The sequence below is a fragment of the Mangifera indica genome, chromosome 9 (genome assembly GCF_011075055.1).
Source record: "Mangifera indica cultivar Alphonso chromosome 9, CATAS_Mindica_2.1, whole genome shotgun sequence".
In the NCBI taxonomy this organism is placed as follows: Eukaryota; Viridiplantae; Streptophyta; class Magnoliopsida; order Sapindales; family Anacardiaceae; genus Mangifera; species Mangifera indica.
The window spans coordinates 5,249,206-5,274,254 of record NC_058145.1 but is presented as its reverse complement, the minus strand read 5'-3'; the positions used below and the strand labels follow the sequence as shown (position 1 = coordinate 5,274,254).

The window sequence follows — 25,049 nt, the reverse complement described above, 5'->3', positions numbered from 1 at the left end:
AATTAGGTATTTTTGCTTTGTGTTGATAAATATGGGTAATTTTTAGAACTGACAATTTTCAACACGACCTATTAACCTGATATGGTACGACATGAAAAATACTGGGTTAGGATTGAGTTTTTTGAGACAAAATTTATTTCGACTCAACTCGATACGACATTAAATTAAATCAAATAGTGTTACGGTTCAAAAAAAAGTAACCTGATATAATCTGAATTGATTCAATTATTTTGAAGAAATATTACTTTAATATAATTTGTTAAAGATTAATTATAGAAATGCTAAAAGACAAAATGTAACAGTAGTTGAAATTTTTATAGATTGTGTATAGTTAATTATAACTACTCTTATTATTGTTTATTTTATTTTATTATTAAGTAGGAATAATTTGATTAGGTTAACAAATTATAGACGTCTTTTAAAGTTCTTACTCTTATAATTATATGTTATATCTTTATAGTAAGAATTTAAAATATTTACAAATTGCATATAATTATATCTTTGTATAATTATAATTACTCATATTATTTTGATTTTTATTTAAATATTTTATTTTATTACTAAGTAGTAAAAATTTAATTTGGATAGTCAGATTATTGATGTGTTTTAAAAGTTTTAATATATAAATTTTTAAACCATTTGTCTATAAGATAAAATGTTAAATTATATGTTTTATTAATAGTATATTAGAGTAATTTAGTAAAAAAATTAAAATGATAAAAATATTTTAAAAAACATAAACAATTGATAGTTTGGGTCAATTTGGATAAGATATTAAAATGTTGGGTTAAGGTTAAAAAATTTCGATACAATTCTAATTTGGATTGAGTTAGAGTTGAAGGTTTTTGATACGAAACCTGAACTGACACAATACAAACACGATCCAATGACATGAATTGTCAGGTCTAGTATTTTTGTTTTGTGTGAGTATATTTTGGATATTTAATTTAATTTAATTTTCTTAATGGTTATTTTGGGGTTTATAAGGTAATTAACTAAATCTAATTCAAAATTTGATCCGGAAATTGAGATAGATCCCCATGCAATAACCTGTTGAGTAGTTCTAAAAATAACTACTAATTCCATAAGACCATTTGTAATTATATATATTTATTTTTGAACAATTTAGCAATGTGAATATTTGCATTTGGTAGTAGGCAATAAATTTGAATTAAACATCTAATAGAATTTTGCGCCTATGAATGAAATGAATTCATTTTGGTAATAATTACAGGGTTCAATTATTAACAGTGTAGATCCTATAAATGAATTACATTTAATTATACAAAAAACACATTAAATAATAAAAAAAATTTACAAATAAACCAAAAAAAATTTTGACGTTAAAAGCAGTCTATTGCAGTAACTTTCTTGGTCGGATATTTATAGAAACTAAATAAAAAAACATGAAAGCAAGAAAAAGCCAACATGGCCGGTGTCATCGCCACCGGATCTTTTATGCCCAAAACGGTTATCCTACCAAGGTATAGTGACATCTCAAATTCATACCACCAACTTAAAAAAAACAAAACATCCACCCATTACCGAACTTATGTTAAAATTTTGTGTAGGATCAAGGGAGAAATCGTTATTTTATCAAAAATATTTAAAAAAAAATATAATTTTATCCTATTCCTCTTAGGTTTTGAAAATTAACAATTTCACCCAGCCTCAATTTTTCTAATGTTGAAATATGACAATTTTTCCCTCAAATCCCTAAGTTTCGTTTTTCCTCTCCGGCAAAAATTTGGCTATGACAACTCATCTCCGGTGGCCTATCTTCAACATCATTCTTTTTATCTCCGTTGATGAAGAAACAAAGAGAAGAAGAGATGTCTCTTTGTCTTTGTTGACGAAGAGACGTCTCTTATTCTCTTTATCTTCGTCGACAGAGACAAAGTTATCAATGTCAAAGATGAGCTGTTGTAGCTAGATGATCACTAGAGATGAGCCATTTTAGCTAGATTTTCAATAAAGAGGACAAATGAAAATTAAGGATTTGAGGGGGAAAATGCCATTTTTGAAAACTGAAAAAGTTGAGACAGAAGTGAAATTGTTAATTTTTAAAATCTAAGGGAGAAAGTAAAATAAAATTATATATTTTTTAATTTTTAGTAAAATGATGATTTTGCTTTTAACCTTAACAAAAAATTCTAACAAAAATTAGGTGATAGGTGAGTGTTTGAGTTTTTGAAAGTTAACGGGTATAAGTTTAAAATTTCACTATACCTTATGTGGGACGAAATCTTTTGGCCGGTCTTTTATTACCTCAAAGGTCAAAGGTCAAAGGACTATTTTCCCCCTAGGTTTTAATGTGTTCTCAAGTCACACCCATGATATTTGAAAATCTAAACTCTTACTCATGGGCCAATTGTTGTTAGAATTTTCAGTTAGAAGTAAAAGTAATATCATTATTTTACTAATAATATTATTAAAAATATAAAGTTTATTATATTTTCTATTAAGTTTTAAAAACTAATAACTTCACCCTTGCCTAAAGTTTTCTAACTTTGAAAATGTCACATTCCCCTCCCAAATTTTTTCATTACCATTTAAGCAACCATCTCCCCCATCAACGACCTCTCCTTTCTACCCTAAATCGTTGGTCGGTATACAGGAAGTGATCTAGAGCAAACCTCTTCATCAGAAATGAAAAGATCCAACGATAAAGAGATCTAGATCTCTTCGTCTAGTTGTCGTTAGAGTTTAGTATCAAAGAGAAATCTATCGAGATCTTCTCTTTATCAATAAAGAGATCTATTCTAGATCACTTTCCTTATACCGACCAATAATTTAGGATAGAGAGGAGCAGTTACTAGCACTAGAGATGATAGTCAGAGAGGTGAAAAAAAATTTAGAGGAAAAATGTAACATTTCAAAGTTAAAAAACTTTAAGTGGGGGTGAAGTTATTAGTTTTTAAAACTTAGAGAAGGAAAATATAATAAATTTTAATTTTTAATATTATTAATTAATTGATAATTTTACCTTTATCTCTAATAAATTTTTTTTAATAATAGTTGGTTTATGGATGAAAATTTGAGTTTTCCAAACCTGACAGGTCTCTCAGCAACGCCTTAAAAATTGGGTGGCATGCAGGGTTTCCCCCACCTTAAATAACGTCTTTGTCTCCTAAAATTTCTTATCTCAGTTTCTGTGATTTTTTCTCTCTTCCTTCGTCTGTATCATAATTCATCGTCTCCCTGAAATTGCAAATTTAAAAAAAAAAAAAAAAAGGCCAGACCTCACTTCAAAAAAGCTTGAGAGAGAAAACTCACGCCACCACTTCAATAATTCACTTTTATATGTTTCTGAGTCAGTGTCTTTTTATTATTGCCAGCTCCCTTTCGACTATTTTCCTTCATAATCCATCATCACTCTCACGCACATAGAGAGATCTCCACTTCTTCTATCAGGTACATCTCTCTGGTTCGTCGTTTTTTTGATTGATATTTTATCTTTAATTGAATCGTTCATTTTGATGCTTCGATCAGGTTCCTTGCTGCTCAATTTCTTTCCGATTTGTTTAGATCTTTTTCTTTTTGTTGTTGTATTAATTGCTGTTTATCGATCTTCCCTTTTTAATCTCGTTTTGATTTTATTGACTTGTCCTTTTTTTTTGTATTATATAATCTTTTTGATCTGTTTATCTCGTATCATTGATGTGAAGTTTTGGTGCTTTCTTGTTGTCCTTAGCTACTTGATCATTTTGGTTCTTTTGTTGCTTTCTTGTTTTCTCATTCATATCTCTGTTTTTTATTTTTATTTTGTTAAAAAGTTTTTAATGATGCAATTATTCAAATTTGTGTTGGGAAGACGTGTTGTGTAGCTTAACTGTGAGCTGAACTATCAACGAAGTAGAATTTATGAGTGTATTTAAAGGGTCTCAGGTTTTTCAATTTCTACTTAACGGTTCGACTTTTGATCACTTAATCAACGAGGCTGGTGCTCAGAATGCGCTTCTGCTATTGCTGTTATATATTAATAGTGGAATATTCTTAAAAATGGGAAAGCTTTGGGTGGATTTCTTTTAAGAATTGGATTTCACTGATTGCTGATCTAATTTTAAGTGTTTGCATTTCTGGCTCGTGGAAATGTAACTTGGGAAGCTAGCATTACATACTATTGGCTGCATTTATATATGAAATCAGGCAGCTCGGGGATGCTGCATCGACGGTTCTTATTATATAACATGGAAATACTATAGAGCCTATTTGAATCTTCCATCTGTGCAATATATGATAAAGGCTGGATCCTTTTGCTTGTAGATAAATAAAATGAAGCGATCATTGTTTGTATAGGGAAAAAAGCTTATTGAAAAGTCCATTTACCGATTTTTTCTGGTGGAGGATAGGAAAACTGAATTTTCTTATATATTCACTAAATTATGTTGATGAGTTCTTTTAGAAATTAACAGCTTCTGGTTCAGGAAAAACTCAGCAGTTGGACACTTCAGGTTGGGCCCTGCATGTGGAAACTTGGTCAATAGATGATTTGTCTATGCATCTTGTTTAAACTAGATTGGTTATGTCTGGATTCTTTTGGGATGATTATTCGATATCTGGTTTTAGACTATGAGGTATGCAAAGTGCAGTGTTGTAGTAGCAATGCTTTTGTTTTGTTGAAGACTATTGAATATTGAGCAGGTTCTTTGCTGTTAAACGTTGGTCGTGTTTCTCTGGAATTTTGAAGTTATATTGTCACTTGTTCTAAAGAAAAAGAAAGGTTAATGGTACTTATGAAAATCTTTTAATTTTATGCATGCAATGCTTTTAGAGGGTTTCCCTTTTATTCATGTCCAATGATACCAATCGTAATGCTGATATGGAAGAAGAAAGTATGAAAACAATGATATGTTATGGTCACCGTTAAGGCTTCAAAGAGATTATATGCTCTAAGGTTCTAATCTACAAGATGAAAGTACTCTCTTCTTTTGCTATGAGAGCACTGAAAATTGAGCATGATGGAGATCCTTAATTTTTCTATAGTGGTTCCTTGACTTCTATTAGTTGGATGGAATTTGACTATTTATTCTTTACTTGCGATTAGTTGGGTGCATTTGAGCCGGTCTAGCTGGGATACTAGAGTTCTGGACAACAAACCTCATTAAAAGTTGTGGGTCTTAGGTCCAAGTAATTGAAGTGAGTTTGAATGTATGCAAGTGACAAAATGCCAAACTTGAATTTACTTGTTGGTCTACATGCTCATGCCTGTGTCCAGCCTAGCAGGCATGCATGGTGTATGAGTTCTTGTATAAATAAGATATATTTAAACATTTTTCTTGAAGACTTTCTTTATAGCAGCTGCTAGGATAGCAAGTTGTAACCTACAAAACTGAATGTGTTTTTCAGCATTTCTTCTTTCTTGACCATGAAGATAGTTATATTGCTTTTCAGATTGCAGGAAAGTTGTTGGAGCTTTATTTTTTCTGTAAGAATATGAATGCAAGATATATTTGTGTCTTTTGCTTGAAAATATATTTAATTAATTGTCTCTGTTAATTTTCTTTGTTTATGACTTCTGCTTATCTGATTTACTGCAAAGTGGAAAGGAAATATATGTCAGCTTATGAAGTTTTCTGCTCTGTCTGTGTTGTTGGTTAGGCCAATATTTTAGTTACTAGTGTTAAACAAGGCTACCCAGATGAAGTGTTATTCATATCTTTGTATTTTCTTGACGCTTTTCTAATTTCTCATAATTTCTCTGATGTTGTGGACACTGCTTCTTCTTCCTTCTCTGCACATTCTACATGTCTTTATTCTGTTTACAGTTAGAATAGCCGTGAGAAGAAGAAATTTCCAAGATGTCTATCTCTACAAAATCTTTGGATCCTGCATTTCAAGGAGAGGGTCAAAGACTGTATCCTTAATCAGAGTAGTAACTTATAAATCTGAGACACATGCACACAAACACATAGGAGGAAGGGAGAACCATAATTTTGCTTGCTTTTTTTGCATACATATGGAATTCATAAGTGAAGGAGGATACGGTTGTGACTTTAGTTGTGTACATAAATTTTTTCTTCATATTACTTATTAAACATTGGTGTGCAATGCTATCAGCTTTGATGTTGTCAAGCTTAACAGTTCACAGGGGGACTGAAATCTGGAGAATTGAGAATTTCCAACCAGTTCCATTGCCTAAGTCTGACTATGGAAAATTCTACATGGGAGATTGTTACATCATCTTGCAGGTGCAAAAGTTCTTGAATGCTCTCTCTCAACACATTATACTGTCAGAAAGTGAATATTCTTTGGTTTGCCTACATCTAATTTAAGTTCATGGTTTATGTGGTAACTTTTAAGTTCTTTATCAATATTTAACTATATACATAAATTTTTGCTGGGTTGACTTAAATCTTTTTGCAAATTAATCATACGTTGAATGACATTTCTTGCGACCTGATCATAAACACAAATTAATTATTGTTTTGTATACATACATATATCTGTAGACAACACCTGGCAGGGGAGGCACTTATCTGCACGACATACATTTCTGGATTGGGAAAGATTCAAGTCAGGTGAACTTTTAATGAATTTATCTTTGTTCTTTGTTCTTTTTTCCTTCTTTTATTCTGAAGTTTATACTGTTTTAACACAACCTGATATGTAGATGAAACTATTTAACTCAAGATGTTAAGCTAATTCATAGTTTTTTGGACAATTGATTGTTTTTGGGTAAATCTCATAACATTAATATTGGTTTTTCTTCTTTATGGAAAAAAAAGGATGAATCTGGAACGGCAGCTATTAAAACAGTTGAACTTGATGTTGTTCTTGGAGGGCGTGCAGTGCAGCATAGGGAACTTCAAGGACATGAGTCAGACAAATTTTTATCATATTTTAAACCTTGTATTATACCATTAGAGGGAGGTGTTGCATCTGGATTCAAGAAACCTGAGGAAGAAGAGTTTGAAACACGCCTGTATGTATGCAGGGGAAAACGAGTTGTCAGGATGAAGCAGGTCATTGGAAGCTAATCTATATTTCATAAATTAACACAGAATTCATGTGGGTGTATCTACTGTGGATCAAGAAATTATAATTCCTTGTTTTGCTTTTGCAGGTTCCTTTTGCTCGGTCTTCACTAAATCATGATGATGTGTTTATCCTGGACACTCAGCATAAGATTTATCAATTCAATGGTGCAAATTCCAATATCCAGGAAAGAGCTAAGGCTTTGGAAGTAACTCAGTTTTTAAAGGAAAAGTATCATGAAGGGAAGTGTGATGTCGCAATTGTTGGTAAGGGTGTATTTAGATGCAACTTTCATGTTCTACTCTTTTTGTTTAAAGTCCCATTGAACCTTAATTAAATACTTTGTAGTCACAGTTTCTACATTATAATTGATAATTCTTCATCTTCCTCTTATTTGACTATAAACGCTTTTCACCTTGCCAGATGATGGGAAATTAGACACAGAGTCAGACTCGGGTGAATTCTGGGTTCTCCTTGGTGGTTTTGCTCCAATTGGCAAGAAAGTTGCTGGAGAAGATGATATTGTTCCAGAGAGCATTCCCGCACAACTTTACAGGTACTTTCTTTCATACAAAATTTTTGATATATGGAGAAGTAGATCATTCCTTTTGTCTGTTTCATTGTAAATAACATTGCCAAGTAATTCCTTATGTATGTAGCAAGCGATACGGTCATATTTGCACATTGATAAATGTGTGAAGCAATTTTTACTCCTCTTCATCTTTCCTTATTTCTTGTTGACATGTAAAATTTTTAGGTCAAGAATCTAGAAAAGACTACATTTGAGATCCACAGTGTTCAGTTTGCATTCTGTTTGTTTAATTTAATTTCAATTTTTTATAGGAAAATTTCTCCTGATATGAGATTATATATGGGACAAAAGCATGTTTTAGTGACACATTAATGTTTCATGATTTTTTTAAAAAAAAATGAAAAAGTTAAATATTGCATTATGCATTCAATCATAAACATAAGGGGCTGATTTGTTATGATTTGTTTCTGTAGCATTGAAGATGGTCAAGCTAAGATTGTAGAGGGTGAACTCTCCAAATCCTTGTTGGAAAACAATAAATGCTATATATTGGATCGTGGCAATGAAGTATTTGTTTGGGTTGGCCGGGTAACTCAATTGGAGGAGAGAAAAGCAGCTGGTCAAAAAGTTGAGGTAGAGGCATACCATTTTTCATTATATATTGTAAAAAAAAAAAAAAGAAGGATGGATTTTCATTCTTAATTCTATCTTCAGGAATTTCTTGCTAACCAAAATAGGCCAAAATCAACAAGGATAACCAGGGTAATACAAGGTTATGAGACACATGCATTTAAGTCAAACTTTGATTCTTGGCCATCAGGGTCAGCAACACCTGGTGCTGAGGAGGGCAGAGGGAAAGTAGCAGGTAGGCTCTTTTATCCTTTAATCATATTTAAATTGAAGCATTTCATGGATACTGTTATTTAAAGCTTTTTATGCTTATAGCCTTGTTGAAGCAGCAAGGTGTTGGTATCAAAGGCATGAACAAAAGTACTACTACAAATGAGGCAGTCCCACCTTTGCTTGAAGGGGGTGGAAAGATGGAGGTTTATTTGATAATTAATTTCGTGTTTACTTCTGGGAAGTATTTGATTTGTTTAGGTTGGTGATGTTGGTATGGTTTAGGATAATTGCTATTGTTTATTATGAAGGTATGGCGCATTAACGGCAAAGCCAGGACTGCCTTGCCTAAAGAGGATGTTGGAAAATTTTACAGTGGGGACTGCTACATTGTCCTTTATACTTATCACTCAGGTGATAGGAAAGAAGATTATTTTTTGTGCAGTTGGATTGGAACTGATAGCATTGAGGTAACTAAATTCTTCTGTAGTAGGTTTGAAATCATTTGCGAAATGGCTTAATTTTTAGTTACACAGCAAATGCTCTTGCAACACATGCCTTATTTGAACTATTTTCTTCCAGGAAAAGTATCAGTCTTATAGGGTATATAATATTAGTGCTGTGTATGTTTGAATAAATTTGAATATCCAAATTTCAACACCATTAAGTGAATGTCATTTCCTTTCTTTCTTTTTTTTTTTTTTAATAATAATAAAAAAAATAAAAAAGAAGAAATATATCTATAAATTTATTTTCCTCCTCATTTTGATGGCCTTCTTGAAATGAGTTTTGCAAGCATCATGGTGACCCCTCTCAACCGACATAGTCTTAATGGTGCCAGCGACATATTTTTTGTTTTGCTTCTATTTACTTTGGATTTATGAATTCCTGGCTCTCATTTGACTTTGATTTTGGTCTTCCTCATCTTAGGTCACCTCCAACTTGGAGTGCAGGACTTTTTTGTCTTTTTCCCTATCTCTCAAAGATTTGTTGCTTCTCTCATATTTTTTACCTCTTGGTGGTTATCTAGTTTGCTTATATACCAATCTCATGATTTTTCTTCAACATTATGTTTAAAAGAAAATAAAACCTATCTTGACTTAAACTTGTTTCTTTCGCTTCCCATATTTTTCTTGAGTGGTGATATATGCCCCTAAAAGTAATCTATACACCCAATTGTTATGTACATCTGATAAAATTATACTATAATTTTAAATATTACTTATGTTGCTAGTACAAAGTAAATAATAGATCAATACATAATTATGCATAAGTATTTTTAAAATTTTGTTGAAATTTGAGGAGAAAAAATGATTTATAAGTAGCAATTTATTAATAAGTCTTCTTGTGGCAAAATTTTACATTTTGTAGCACTTTTCTATCTATTCAAACATCAATTTACTGAATTTCTTAATTTTGTAAATAATGGGGTGCATAGGGATTATATTTACGTATGCATAAGGATTATTTTTGGGGGTGCATATAGCCCCTCTATTTTTCTCTTCTCGGTAACAGTAATGATTTAGTGTAGATTCTGAGAAAATTTTCTTTCTGTGCCTTCTGACTTATGGTTCTGCAATCATGTCTACACCTTTTTGCTTCTGCACGTTGAAATTAATTTCTATTTTTACATTGTAAAATTTATATATTTTGTTTCATTTGACTTTTGAACAAAAATATTTAATTTAATTTTATTTTCTTACACTATTCTAATTGTCATATTAATAACCCTTTATTATTTATAACATGCAATTTAGGAAGACCAAATGATGGCAGCTCAGTTGGCTACTACAATGTGCAACTCACTGAAGGGAAGACCTGTTCAGGTATCATATTTAGTTTTGCCCTGATTTGGGAGTTTGACTACATTAAGACCTGCATGTAATTGATGCATGTTACAGGGTCGTATATTTCAAGGTAAAGAGCCACCACAGTTTGTTGCACTCTTTCAACCTATGGTGGTCCTTAAGGTACTGTATTTAAGACTTGCTTTAAGATTCAATTATGCTTACTCTCTGACATTGTGGTTTTGCAAACAACGAGAGGGTAATGGAAATTTTCTAAATGATTGAAATTCTCAATAGGGTGGTTTAAGCTCTGGTTACAAAAAGTACTTAGCAGACAAAGGTGTAACAGATGAAACTTATACAGCTGAAAATATTGCGCTGATTCGGATATCTGGAACTTCTATTCATAACAATAAGGTGGTGCAAGTTGATGCGGTATGTAATAATTTGGTTTCATACTTTTTATGTTTTAATTTCTTTTTGTTTAAAGTCTAAACTCTTTTATCTCTCTCTCTCTCTCTCTCTATATATATATATATATATATATAATCATTGCTGTCGAACATAAATATCACTATTTGATTTGAAGAGGTGAATTGAGCATAAAAGAAATGACAGTATGTGGTTTTATACAACTTCCTGGGTTTAGAAAAATGATAGAGACAATTTAATAAACTTTGTTAAGAGGTCTGTTGAAAGCCAGAAGAGGGTCAAAATGTGTTTTCTGTTTGCCCAATCTTGTTTTTCTTTGTCTTAGCTTATTTCTAATATGGTCTTGTTTATTCTGGTTTTTTATCAAGTATTGCACCTTCCCAGATGCAGGTTCTTAATGGGCACGATACATCTTTATACTATTCCTACTTGTGACCATATGATCTCTTGACAATTATCTTTCTCAAAAGTATATTTAAACATTTTTATTGTTCAGGTGGCTACATCATTGAACTCTACTGAGTGTTTCCTCCTTCAGTCTGGCTCTTCAACTTTCACTTGGCATGGAAATCAATGTACCTTCGAGCAGCAGCAATTGGCTGCAAAAGTTGCTGAATTTCTGAAGGTATTCTCCTTTACAGGAATAGAATTCTTTTGATCTCTGGTGTAATATGGTATTTAAGAAATTACAGACGTCCTTTTTTAAGAAAAAGGAAAAGAGAGATTAGATGCTTCCTAATATTTAAGAGTAGCTTGTTGCCTCACTCTAATGATTGCACTGAGGCTACAGTCAATCTGTAATCTGTCTTTTAACTTGTTGAATCAACATGTTTTGTGAGTTCATCTTTTTTCTTAAGACAAAAATTAATGTAATGCTAGATGAAATGCGTTATTTTATTGCTTCTATGTGTGTCAAGTGAATGTCAACAATTCAAACTTATTGTAGTGTTTCAGTTGATACTTTCTGTCTTCATTTCTCTAGGCTTGTTCAGCCTATTGCTTGCTATACAACATATAATTGAAGTATAATTTTCTTTCTATTTCAGCCAGGTGTTTCTCTAAAACATGCTAAAGAAGGGACAGAGAGCTCTGCTTTCTGGTTTGCACTAGGGGGGAAACAAAGTTACACCAGTAAAAAGATTTCTCCAGAAGTTGTCAGAGATCCTCACTTATTTACATTTTCATTTAATAAAGGTGCATTTCTTAATCATTCATGTAGCCCTTGCTGCATCATAGTCCGCATAATGAAATAATATTTGCTGTGAAATGAATTTTTGTGTTTTATGAGTTTTTGAATCAGCTGATTATCTCTCTAACTTTTATATTTGTTGCTATGTTGGTCCCCAGGAAAGTTTGAGGTGAGTCTACCCTTAAAATTCAAGTTTCCTTATGGAGAGGTACTCAATGGCTTGTATATACATATTAATGTTCTGCTGGGCAGGTTGAGGAAGTTTACAACTTCTCACAAGATGATCTGCTGAGTGAGGATATTTTGCTGCTTGACACGCATGCTGAAGTGTTTGTTTGGGTTGGTCAGTCTGTAGACTCCAAAGAAAAGCAAAGTGCTTTTGAAATTGGCCAGGTTGGTTAAATAGAGTAAGCTTTTAGCTTCCTTTTTTTTTTCATATTGGACTCTATTTTCACTGTACAAGTTCTGCAGTATTACATAAACATGGCTACATCTCTGGAGGGATTGTCTCCAAAAGTTCCATTATACAAAGTTACTGAAGGAAATGAGCCATGCTTCTTCACAACATTCTTTTCATGGGATTCAACAAAAGCTGCTGTATGTGTGTGAATGACTCGATATCTCTTTTCTAATTGTCTTCAAGTTTCTTATGCTCTTTTATTTTCTTCTATTTTTAAAAGTTCATTACAAATTTCAGCTTCTTCAATGTTTTTTACTTTCAATCTTCAATTTCAAAAGTGTTTTCGTCTCCTTATTCATGCAAATTGGTGAACACAACTTATATCTTATAACAGGAATAATATTTATGTAAAAAATTACATTTGTTCAAATGTAAAGTAGATAATATGATCATACAAGTAAAACATGTTTTAACCATTAACTTCATGTTAAACCTACATAATCAATTTAATGAGTTTCCTTAAGTGCTAAACAAGTAAACTGGGAGGCTTTCCTAAATAAGGAGGATCGGGATGCGAAGAGGCTTTTTGGTCAACAACATGGTCAACCTACCCATTCAAGTTACATAATTTTCCTTGCGAAAGTTACTGAGCAAGGATATATAGATTGTAGTAACTCAGAAACATCTAGAGTACTGAAGTTTGACAGAATAATTATACTGATAGTAGAGACAATATTTACTTTGACTAAACTGTAAGTGGCAAAATAATTTTACAGTTGCATATGGTATCATTGATATTGAAATTAATCTTGAAAGTTATCATATTTCATAATAGGACTAAGTTGGCTTCAAATGAATTTATAAACAGGGATTGTGACATTTTGGGTGCCAAAATCTGTATGAACGTTTTATTTTGAAAACTTCACCAAAAAAAAAAACCCTCTGATTGTGGTAGCATACATTTGGGAAAGAAAGTCTGCATACTTGAATTCTTACTTTATCCCAAACCCTATTATTGATATTATTGTTAATATTGTATGTTCAATAATTTCTGTTTTATGTATCCTTAGAACTTATCTGAATGGATACAGGTTCAAGGAAACTCATTCCAGAAGAAGGTGGCATTGCTCTTTGGAGCAAGTCATGTTGCGGAGGTAATTTCCTTTTCTAATACGAGGACAAAATAATGCATGATAAGATCCTATAAAAAGCATATAGGAAGTTTTGGAACATCTTATCTTTTGTGCATAAATTTTGGCCCTGATTTCTTTAATTTAGAACTTTAGACTCAACTTTTGCAAAATAATGCAGATAGTACCTTGTGGCCTCTTTGATTTAGAACTTTAGACTCAAGTGATCTAGAACAGATATTCTATTTGCCAAAAAAGTGATTTCTGTATTTTGAGCACTTCAAAATTTCATCAGAGGTTTTTCAGTTAAACAAAACGTAAACTACAGAAAATCATATATTTTAATCCAATATTAAAAAATTGAAGTCAAAAGTTGCATTTAATGGATCTAACTTATAACTCTCTTAAATTCATGGATGAAGATAGATGAGCAGTCAAGGATATATATCTCAATTTAAGTAAAAAACAGGTCCTCTCCCTTGCCTATATGTCATAAAACATGAGTTGTTGTGTTTATATTAGCATATTAGATGTGTATTCACCATAACTTTACAATGCTTTATTGCTCTCAAACTCTTGTAACTACATGCATTGGGCTAGTCTTTTGAAGAATTTTCAGGGATGAAGGTTGTATTATACCTAGAATTTTGTACTAAGTCTTACATTTGATCCTTAAAAGATGCATTTAGATTTGCATCAAGGATTCATTTATCTGTTTCATAAGTTAATCTTTGGTGGCCATTTGATATTATATGCTATATGCTGGATACAGGATAAGTCAAACACAAATCAGGGAGGACCAACTCAAAGGGCTTCTGCCTTAGCTGCCTTATCATCTGCTTTTAATCCGTCTTCTGGGAAATCCAATCCAGTAAATTCTTTCTTCATGCTACAAGTATTGTAATACATTCCTTTCATTTCCATGTTTAATTCAATGTATATATTCATGTCCAAATGCAGGCATGTTAAACTTGTAATGATGTTTTTTTTAACTGGGGAGTACATGGTGTTGTGAAAAATTAGAAGGAAGTTGAGAATAAAGTTATTTTAAATTTACCTTGCCATTTATGGAGAAGATACAAGGTTAAATTCATCCATTCTGGAAAATTTTGAGGGTCGAAATGTAATTTAAAGGCCAACCTCAGTCAAATTGGTGATTGAGTTTATTTAATCAATAAATGAGGGGTGTCAGTTAAATATTTTTATTTCTGGTTATGATTGTGTATCTACTGTGAGATATTCATTAATCTCCCACTGATGTGATGGATATTCATTATTATTCTATGCTGCTGTAGACCCAGGATAGGTCCAATGGTTCAAACCAAGGGGGACCCACTCAAAGAGCGACGGCATTAGCTGCCTTATCCTCAGCATTTAATTCGTCACCTGGAAGCAAAGGTTCTGCTTCAAAGCTCTCCAACGCAGGTCAGGGATCACAAAGAGCAGCAGCAGTAGCGGCTCTTTCATCAGTTCTTACTGCTGAAAAGAAGAGATCACCTGATGCCTCTCCTCCCCAATCTAGCAGCCCTCCTTCAGAAACTAACCCTCCTTGTAAGAGCATTGTTAGAATTTTCACTAAATTATTGATGTGGTAACTTTTGTAGTTTAACCATTGCTTCAATGTTCTGTTCCATTATATACTAAGTGCTGCCTGATGCTTTCTTGCCATGAAAATTCAACTATACTTGGTTCTCAAACTGTGGATCATCTAACGCATGCAAATTTTTGCAGCTGAATCTGCCCAGTCAGAATCAGATTCTCAAGAAGTTGCCGAGGTCAAGGAGGATGAGGAAGTTCTGGCAGTATCAGAAAGCAATGGAGAGGAAGTGACTTCACAGGATGATAACGGAAGTGAATCAGGTCTAAGTACATTCAGTTATAATCAACTGAAGGCCAAATCCAAAAATCCAGTTACTGGAATCGATTTTAAACGAAGAGAGGTTGGTCTCATCATATATGCTATTAGTTCATTTCAATTAAGCTTTCAATCGGTATTCAATTTATTTCTCAATATGGTTTCCCAGGCCTATCTGTCAGATGAGGAGTTCCAGAACGTGTTTGGGATGGCAAAAGAAGACTTTTACAAGTTGCCAAAATGGAAGCAAGACATGCAGAAAAAGAAAGTTGATTTATTCTAGGTTGTTAAAAAAATGAGTGATTAATCTGTTTCTTTTGCATCCGAACTAAAAAGTTTGTGAGTTTTCTTGATCATCAGATCTCTATACAAAACTAGGAGATGAGTGGAATGCATCACGTAGGTTTTTGCGGCATGGAGTAGTATTCAGGATATTTTGATTGTGAAGAGTGAATTTGTTTTCAAACGCCGCTGCCTTCTTGTAGTTTTAAAAGACGTGGGTTGAGTCCAATTCTTTTATTTTATGTATCTCATTTTGTGGTTTATTTGAAAATTTTCTATCTTTAATTTGTCGTATATGTAATGCATTTGTACTTGAAGGAATGAAATTTGCTGTTGTCTGGTATCTGTTTGGTTTCAGATTATAGACCCACTAAATCGGAAAATGTTTCTCTAGCGAGTTTAGATGAGATTTAATATCGAAACCTTTTTATTTATTTGCATTCCTTTTACATAACAATAATACAGTTTTGGCACAATGTTACATATTGTATTAGTAATTAACAATAATACCTTTTACTACTTTTGTATAAACTTTCACCCTTATAATTTTCTCAGATTATTCAAATTTTTATTTTTCACCCAATATCTAATAACGTGTGTTTGTTTGAAAAAAAAAAATTGTGCTTTTGAGTTCGAATCGAAAAAAATTAGTTTGTGATAACAAAGTGATTTTATGAATTTTAATCTAAAACTTAATTTATTTGTGAAACAAGTTCTTATATTTTATTTATATAAGGGGTATTTGGATATGTAATAATATATAAGGGGTTTAATTAAAATGTTAGAAAAATATGAAGGTATTTTAATATTAGACAATTTATGAAGATGTTAAATTAAAAATGTTAAGAAAATATAGAACCATTTCATTTTGAAGCCTATATAAAGGCTTGATTATCTCATGTAAAGGGTTAGATTTTGATAAATGAAACTTGACCTAAGCTTGCATATTTGTTTCTTTATCCTTCCTCTTTTGAGATTGGAGTTAAGTGGCGGAGCAACCTTGGTCGTTGGTGAGTCTTTTAAGCCTTGCTTTGTGTCTTGGTCATACAACATTTCATAGCTCTTGTTTTCCTTGTTCTCACTTGGCGAAAATTGTCTAAGTAAAGCCACTAAGTTTAAACACTTCACTCACCTTAAATTAAACTAAACTTGTTTAAGAGCACATCAACAGCCCACAAGAGCCGACAACAACAAATATGTTTTGGAATGCTTTCCTCCTTCTTGAAAATCTTTGAACAAAACCATTACTGTCCCTCCGAAAGAGATTGTCAATTTGGTGCTAAGAGATATATGGACCGAATGTGGACAAACCTTGGTCTTGAAAAAATCACCTTCAATGGCCAAGGTATGTTCATACAAAAATTTAGAAATGGGGATGACCTATTGAAAATTGTTAAGGATGGCCCTTGGATTGGGGGAGGGCAACCTTTTTTTGTCTAAAAATGGTCTAGGAACCTAGTTAAGGAAACAGACAAAGTAAGAAAAAGTAGTGGTGTAGGTGAAATTATTTAGCATTCTTCTTGAGTATTGGAATCCTAAAGGATTAAGTTAGTTAGCTAGTGGCCTTGGGAGACCCTCTACCTTGACACGGTTTGGAGGAAGGATCCCAGTTAGAATTCACTAGAATTTGTGTGCAAATATGTGTAGATAATACTTTTCCAGACTTTATAGACCTTATGCTTCCTAATGGAGAATGTTTGTAACTTTGAGTGGAGTTTAGTTGGAGACCCATTAAGTGCTCTATTTGCAACTCTTATGGGCATGTCAAAGAAGAATGTAAAAGTAATATGGAAAGAAAGGAAAGTACTAATCTATAAACTGCCAAAAAGGCTCATGATAATGCAAAAAAGGAATTGATAAAGAAGGGAGAAAGAGGAAAAGGATTTAATGGAGAAGAGAATGCAAGATGATAATTGTGGCAAACAAATCACAAAGCCCAAAGGGGATAATGTTTAGGAAAAAAATGAGTTGCTCAACCGATTTGCATACCTAATAGAAGAAGTTACATTCAACAAAAAGGAAGGTAGAGTTGTGCCGACCTCTGAAGCTAAGACACTAGACTCTACATCTAAAGGGAAAGAAATTGCCACCTCCATTAACAACGAGGATAAAGAGGCTTCCTCAAAAGAGAATATTCCCACCACTATAAGGCAGAAATCTAAATCACAAGGCATTGGTTTTTTTTTTTTTTTCCTAAGCAAAAATGGATTAAAGAAACAACATAGGCCTAGAAAAGGAACCTAAGTTAAGACAACACAAAAGCAAACAAGGGTAACACCAAAAAGCTAAATAAAAAGAAACACACTTTTTGAGCTACTATCTAAGCTTTTCGAAAGATAGGGCTCAAGAGGGATAAGGGAACTGTAAACAATAAAAAATTATACACAAGGCATGGCTTTGGAAAACAAACTATACAACATATACAAAGTAAATAACAAATAGGAACAACATAAAAGATAAGAATAGATTGGAGTTTTCAAGAATTTACATTAAGATGGCCATTGATGAGTGTTTCCTAGACTACATAGACTTATCTTTGCTGAACAAAGAAAAAGTGGAACTACTTGTAGAGTACAATTAGAGACCTTTTAAATGCCAATTGTGTTCATGTTATGGGCATACTACAGAGGAATGTAAGAAGTCCCATTTTAACGCCAAAAAAGTGGAGCCTTTTAATGATAATCAAAGCCTTTCATGGACTAATAAAGGTGGAAAGTGAATTGCAAATAATGATAAAAGAATAATGGTTAAAAAGGATAAAGTGGTGGTGCCCAACCTGATAATGACAAAAAAAATGGTGAAGAACCTGGTTTTTACTGGTAATAAACAAGATCATATGGAAAATTCGCCCACTTTGGTGATTGCTAAGGGTTTTGAAGTGCTCTCAACAATGGATTAAAAGACAGAAGTGGGTGAATGTAGTAAGGTGATGGAAAAAAGAGGTAAAGTAAGGAGTGAAGAAACAGATAGAGGAAATAATGGTAAGTTAAGCTTAAAAGTGCAATCGAATGAGAAAGAATTGCTAAACCTAGAGGGGAAGAATACTAGTAAGGATGATGCTTGGGGTGAATGTGGGAAAAATAAATTTTTGGTTGTCCATTCAAAGGGATTCAATTTAAGTTTAGGGGAAGTGGTGGAAGATCTAGAGTCCTTAGCCTTGATTCCATTCGGCAACAAAATTAAAGTAGATGAGAAGGATCTTAAGAAAGCAAAAAGGGAAAGCTTGAGTAGAACTTAAAGGAGAAAACAAGCGATGAGGAATAGAAAGTTGGCGCGGTTGTTGACATTTATGAAACAAAAGTTAGAGATCATTGTATGAAGAAGGTTAGGGAAAATATCATTAGGGATTGGAGCTTTGTCAATAACAATGATTTAGACATGAAAGGTGGGATTTGGGTGGCTTGGAATCAAAATGAAGTTGATATGAATGTGATTAGTAGGAATTAAGAAATGATTCACTGTAAAGTGTTTCAAAAAAGGCCTATCCCTTACTGCTTTATCTCATTCATTTACGGCTTAAATCTTCCTTCAAATAGGAGAATGCTTTAGGATAACATAAGAAACATTATGGATGATGTTAAAGGTAACCCATGGAATCTTTTAAGAGATTTAAATTCGGTTAGAAGTCTTAATAAAAAGATTGGGGGAAACTCTAAATAGGAAAACCATCATAATGACTTTAACCTTTGTTGTCATGATGCAAAACTAGAGGACTTGAAGCATATGGGGTAAAAGTTTACTTGGAATAGCCAAAGTAAGAAGACAATAGAATTGCTTGCAAGCTTGATAGCACACTTATCAATAAGGTTTGGTTAGATGTTTTCCCCTGATCCTTTACAGTTTTTATGGCTAGAGGTCAATTAGATCATGCTTTTAATGTAGTCGACTGCATGAATTATAACTCTAGGAGAATAACCCTTTTTAAATTCTTTAATATTTGGGCTTCACACGAACAATTTATTCCTGTGATTAAGAAAGGTTAAAAGAAGGAGGATAGTGGTAACCCCATGTATAAATTAGTGTCTAAACTTAAAAGGGTTAAAAGAGCTCCTAAATAGCTTAATAAGAAGGAATTTTAATGTATCTTGGAGAGAGTTAAGATAGCTAGAAGTACACTTAAAGCTATCCAAATCTGACTTGACAAATCCCCCTTTGATAGGAGTTAATTTGTGAGAAGAAGTTAATGAAAAGAAACCTTAGAATGCTTAGTTAGATTAAGGAATCCTTGATAGATAAAAATCTAGAGTCTAATGGCTTAAAGATGGTGATCAAAATACTAGGTACTTTTTCAATTGTGTTAAAAGTAAGAATAGTAAAAAAGTTATTAATGAAGTGATGCTTGAGGATGGCAAGCTCATTGAAGATAAGGATATGGTTATGGAAGAGTTCTTAAACCATTTTAAACAAGTTCTTACCCTTTGAATAAACTCTACAACTTGGAAGGTTTGGTGGATTTGATAAATAAGAAAATTGATAAAGATGTTGCCTTTGACATAGTGAGAGAACTTTTGGATGAAAAAAATCACACAAGTTATCTTTGCTATGGATAATGATAAGGCTTCTAATCCAAATGTGTTTAATGCTTACTTCTTCAAGAAAGCTTGCAAGCTGGTAGGCAAAAATGTGATTAAAGCCATCAAGTTCTTTTTTGCCATGGGATCTTTACTTAGGATGGTAAATTGTACTATTATTGCTTTTATTCTAAAGTGTTTTAACCCTTTTGTTGCAAGGATTACAAGCTTATTCGATGTTGTAATCTCATTTACAAATGTATCACAAAGATTCATGCAAACAAACTCAAGCTAATTTTTCCGTCACTCATTGATAAAGCCCAATCAACCTTTTCCCAAGGTAAAAAGATAGGTGATAACATTCTTCTGTGCCAAAAGTTGATGTATGGTTTCCACAAAGATATCTTATCTTTTAAGAGGTGCGCTATCAAGGTTGATTTGAAGAAGGCCTTTGATTCTTTGGATCGGAATTTCATCATAGAGGTGTTTAAGGCTATTGACATTCACCCAAAGTTTGTGAACTAGATTAAGACTTGTATTACCTTGCCCTCTTTTAGGGTTGGATTCGAACCGAGCCAAGCTCGGCTCGCAACCAGCTCAGGCTCGGCTCGGTTTATTTATGGCCGACTTGAGTTCGGCTCGAGCTCGACTTGAGCTGAACTAGGCTCGACTCGAGTTCAGCTTGGCTCGTTTACGGCTCGGCTCGACTCATTTTTTATATCAAAACGATATCGTTTTGTATATATATATGGATCAAAACGACGTCGTTTTGTATAAAAAATTTAAAAAAAAATCTACCAAGCCAACCTGAGCCAGCTCGAGCTCGATCGAGCCGAGCAGAGCCCGACTCGTTTTAGGCTCGAACTGAGCCGAGTCGAGCTCGAGCTCGAGTTGGCTCGACTCGAGTCCAGTCCTAGCCTCTTTTTCTTTGAGTTTCAATGAAAAGTTGAAAGGCTTCTTTAAAAGCATGAGAGGCTCGAGGCAAAGGGATCCAATTTGGCTTTACCTATTTGTCATTGCAATAAAGATTCTTTCCTAACTTCTGAATAAGAAAAGGGAAAACAAAGAGATTAACTACCGTTAGAGATGCAAGGCTAATGTTACTACTTATATTTGACTTGCCAATGACTTGCTTATTTTTTGTAGGGTAAATGACCTTTCCATAAAAGCCATTGGCAAAGCTTTAGAGGAGTACCAAAGTTGGTCTAGGTTGGAAAAAGACCAATTTATGAGTATGCTTAATTATGTTGAAGGAAAGTTGTCGTTCAAGTACTTAAGTGTTCCTATGGTTGCATCCAAGTTAACCTACGAGGATTGCAAAAGCTGGATCGACAAAATCATGGGGAGAATCTCGTCGTGGAAAAGTGAGTTCTTGTATGGGAGGAGAATTCAACTAACCAAGTCCATCTTGTTTAGTGTTCAAGTATATTAGTCTATGCTCTTCATCCTTCCTTCTAAAAAGCACAAGAAGATTGGTGCATTGTTGAGGAAGTTCCTTTGGGTTAGGGTTAATTTAGACAAGTGCAAAACAAAAATCTCATAGGATGAAGTTTGTGCTCCTAAGAGTGAAAGGGAGTTTGACATCATGAGAAGCGTGAAGTGGAACAAAGTTGTAATTACTCAACATTTATAGAATATGATTGATCCAAGAATAGATTCCTTTCAGGTGGATGGATCAGAACCAATTGCCTTTGGTATAAGAATATTTGGAGGTTAAGCCTTCAAATTCTTGCCTTTAGTCTTGGTTCTAAGTTGGAGATGGGAGGGGTATTATTTTTTGGCCTGATAGTTGGCTTTCGTATGGCTTTAGTATAAAAAATTATGGTTGTTGGGTCATTTATGATGCGAGCCTTAATAATAATATTAGGGTGTGTGACATTATTAAATATGGTAAATGGTCTTAGTTGACTGCAAACTCGCTAAATTTGCTTGAGCTTAAACAAACCATTAAAATGGTTCATCTTGGTAATAACAAGAATAAGATTTTATGGGGTCCAAATAGTGCTAACTCTTTTTCTACTGAAGCGTTGTGGGACTCATTTAAAACTAGAAGGGAGAAGGTGGCTTGGCATGGCTTGGTTTGGTTCAAAAAGCATGTTTTGAGGTATGCATTTACTCTTTGGTTAGCAATTAAAGATAAACTTACAACTAGAGACAAGCTTGTTAAGTGAGGGATTGCAAATTTTGCCACTTACCTGTTATGCTTAATCGAAGATGAATTTATTGATCACTTATTCTTCCATTGTGAATCTGGGAAGCGAGTTTGGAATTCTATTTTAGGCAGTTGCAATTTGGGCTATAGGTGTAGACCTTAGGGCGATTATATAGAGATATTAGCAAAGCTTGGAGAGGTGGGCACCTTAAGTATAGATTGGCCAAGTTATGTCTTTTTGCAACAACTTACATGTTTTGGAGAGAGAGAAATGAAAGGATCTTCACCATGACTCAATCAAGTTTTGGTGGAGACGGTAGCTTGGAAAGTGTCCTTCTTGCTAAGAAGTAGGGGTTGCTAAGTACTATTTTCAAATCCTTTCCTATAGACAATGAGTGAACTTTTATTTTTTGGAGTGGTTGGCTATCTTCTTGAGGTTTATTTTGGTTCTCCATTAGATAGGTTCTCAAGAGAAAGCTCATTTAGTATGCTATTTGACTTTGTGTTATGTGTTAGTGTTGTTGTTGCGTCGTCACCTAGAGGAGTGTCTCATGGGAGTGGCCTTTATTGTGGTATTCTTGAGTGGTTTTATTGTTTCTGCCCTCACCTAGGGAGGCCTCCTATAGGAGAGGTTTGTAGTGTTCTTGTTTTCTTGCTTGTTGCCTTAACAAGCATCTTTTGTCTTTTTGGGTTATTTATTTTATTTACCAAAATAATGGGCCTAATGGGAGGCCAACCGAACGATCCTTCTATGCATACTGACTAGTATTTGGCTCAAAAAAATGCATTTCAACAACTCAGTTGGGAAAAATTTTGTAGTAGGATGCCAAAGGTTTGCACAGTGCAACTTTTTTTTATTTGCACAAAAACCAGTCCCCAATATCTTCAAAATAAACTTCACTTGGTTTTGAACTATATTTTTACAAACATAATCAGAAGAGAAGCTTGCATTCACTATAATCTTCACTATAATATCTGTGATAGAGAGCAAAACTAAGTAGATCTTTGTAAAACTAGAGCAATCTGTAGGGGCTGGACAACTAGAATATTGTATTAACTTACCTAATTGAATCGTGACTCTGGGTAACTAAAGAGCTATTGGTTGGAGGCAAGGCTAGGCGTTGAGAAGGTTACATTTCCTAGAAAAATTTTTAAATAGCTCTAGGGAAAAATACAAGCAGGAAGGTCTTCTACTGAGACCTTTATAATTCTAAAGCAGAACTGCATAAACAAAGGATCATAGCGTCTGTCGAATCCTAAATATAGAAGGACTAAATGAATCTACAATAATTTGAAAGAGAACTGTACTGGGTGCCAACTCCAGGGTATCATCTGTAGACTGTCCTAGAAGGTGGCAGAGAATCTGGGTTTTTTCTGAGGCAAAAAATAGACTGTCTAAACTTGGAAAACTTATCACTAGCTGCATCTGAAGAGAATTTTAATCAATAGTAGACTCCATCTTCAGAATAGAAATTTGGATGAGCATCTCATATCACTGGACTGAATGAGCTTCCTTGTTTGAGGAGGCAATAATCCATTGAGATTAAACAAGCCCAAAATTTCGGTAAGTTGATATCTACAAGTCAAACTAGAAGTTTCAGATTTTTTGGGGGGAGCTTACAAAACAAAACACTTGTTAAAGAAAACATGGAATGTCTCATTGATTCCTTACTATGACAAAGCACACACATGGCATCCAAAATAACGCCAATTCTCAATAGCTTATCCCTAGTTTTTAATCACTTTTTTAAAGTAGGCCAAAGAATGATGACATGCCAAGGTATAAGGTTTTTATGCCACACTATATGAGCCTACTTAACCTCGTTTTTTTTGTCTCTTATCTTATTCCAAGTGGATTTTATAGAGATTATTCCCATGGGGTTGGGAAGTTATTTTATTATATCATCACCTTCATTTGGGTTATTAACTATCAAAGCTTTAATATCTTATAAATCTAGGGAATTTGCCAAGGCCACCTCTATTTCCTATCTTCAACAATTTCCTTCACTTTAGCATTTCTATTAATCATTGAATCATAAATGATTCTCTCTCAAAATCTGTCTTTAAGGGGGCCCATTGAGTGCCAATTATCCGTCCATAAGAATGTGTGCTCATTATTACTAATAATGTGCTTAACATTTTCTTTTATAACCTCTCTTACCTTTATAAGTTTTTTCCACCACCATGGGCTATCACTAGAAGGCTTGGCCTCCCAAATACTTTTTCCTCAAAGTCTATTCAATCCACTTGACCCAAATTGAGGGATTTTTCGGTTGGATGATAACCCATAAGTGTTTAGCCATGGCTACTTTATTCCAATCTTTACTTCTCATAAAGCCTAAAGCACCCTTATTCATAGGCACTCAAATTTCTTCCTATCCTATGTAATTTTAGCTTTGTATTGATTAAGGTCTACTCTACTCTAGAAAAAAGCTCTAAGCTTGCTATCAATTTTCCTAAAGATTTTGGTAGGGAGGAAAAAATGTGAGGACCAGTAGATTTGCACACTAAATAAGATTGCCTTGATAAGTTCCATTCTACTCACATAGAAAAGAGCTTTGCATTTCCAAGATATAATCCTAGAGAGGATTTTATCAATCAATGGTTGACAATCCTTCTTTGAAAACTTGGAAATCACCATGGGAACCTCAGATACCTAAAAGGAATAGATCTTTCCTCAATGACAAGGGTATTTTTTAACTTATTTTTCTCTAGTTAAGTCACCCATGAGAAATAGGCGTTGCTCTTTGTGTTGTTTAACCTAGGCTTAGACCATCTCTCAAATATGAGTAAGGACTCTTTAACGAGTTGAACCGACTTTTCCTTAACCTTGAAAAAGACGAAGAGATCATTGACAATGAATTAGTGGGTGATTTTACTCTCCTTGCATTTTCATTGGTACTAAAACTCTTTCATGGACATGTTTTCAAGAATTCTAAAAAGGACCTCCATCACAATCAC

At 33.5% G+C, this 25,049-nt stretch overlaps 1 protein-coding gene across 3 annotated transcripts; it reads left to right on the top strand.

Moving 5' to 3' along the window:
• Positions 1 to 3,133: 3,133 nt before the first annotated feature.
• LOC123225495 (villin-3-like) lies at positions 3,134 to 15,768 on the top strand. Of its 3 annotated transcripts, none has more exons than XM_044649462.1 (24): positions 3,134 to 3,414; positions 5,769 to 5,857; positions 6,092 to 6,191; positions 6,453 to 6,521; positions 6,729 to 6,965; positions 7,067 to 7,244; positions 7,402 to 7,534; positions 7,984 to 8,143; positions 8,225 to 8,375; positions 8,456 to 8,556; positions 8,662 to 8,820; positions 10,108 to 10,176; positions 10,252 to 10,320; positions 10,435 to 10,572; positions 11,066 to 11,194; positions 11,616 to 11,763; positions 11,917 to 11,927; positions 12,011 to 12,151; positions 12,230 to 12,355; positions 13,250 to 13,312; positions 14,061 to 14,159; positions 14,584 to 14,839; positions 15,020 to 15,228; positions 15,313 to 15,768. In XM_044649462.1, exons 2-24 carry the CDS (start codon positions 5,802 to 5,804, stop codon positions 15,424 to 15,426), a joined length of 2,916 nt encoding a protein of 971 aa, XP_044505397.1. In that variant the 5' UTR covers positions 3,134 to 3,414; positions 5,769 to 5,801; the 3' UTR covers positions 15,427 to 15,768. The 3 variants fall into 3 exon arrangements, with proteins under 3 accessions (XP_044505397.1, XP_044505396.1, XP_044505398.1); XM_044649461.1 differs by having other exon boundaries at positions 14,061 to 14,183; XM_044649463.1 differs by lacking the exon at positions 5,769 to 5,857 and having other exon boundaries at positions 6,061 to 6,191; positions 14,061 to 14,183.
• Positions 15,769 to 25,049: the final 9,281 nt, after the last annotated feature.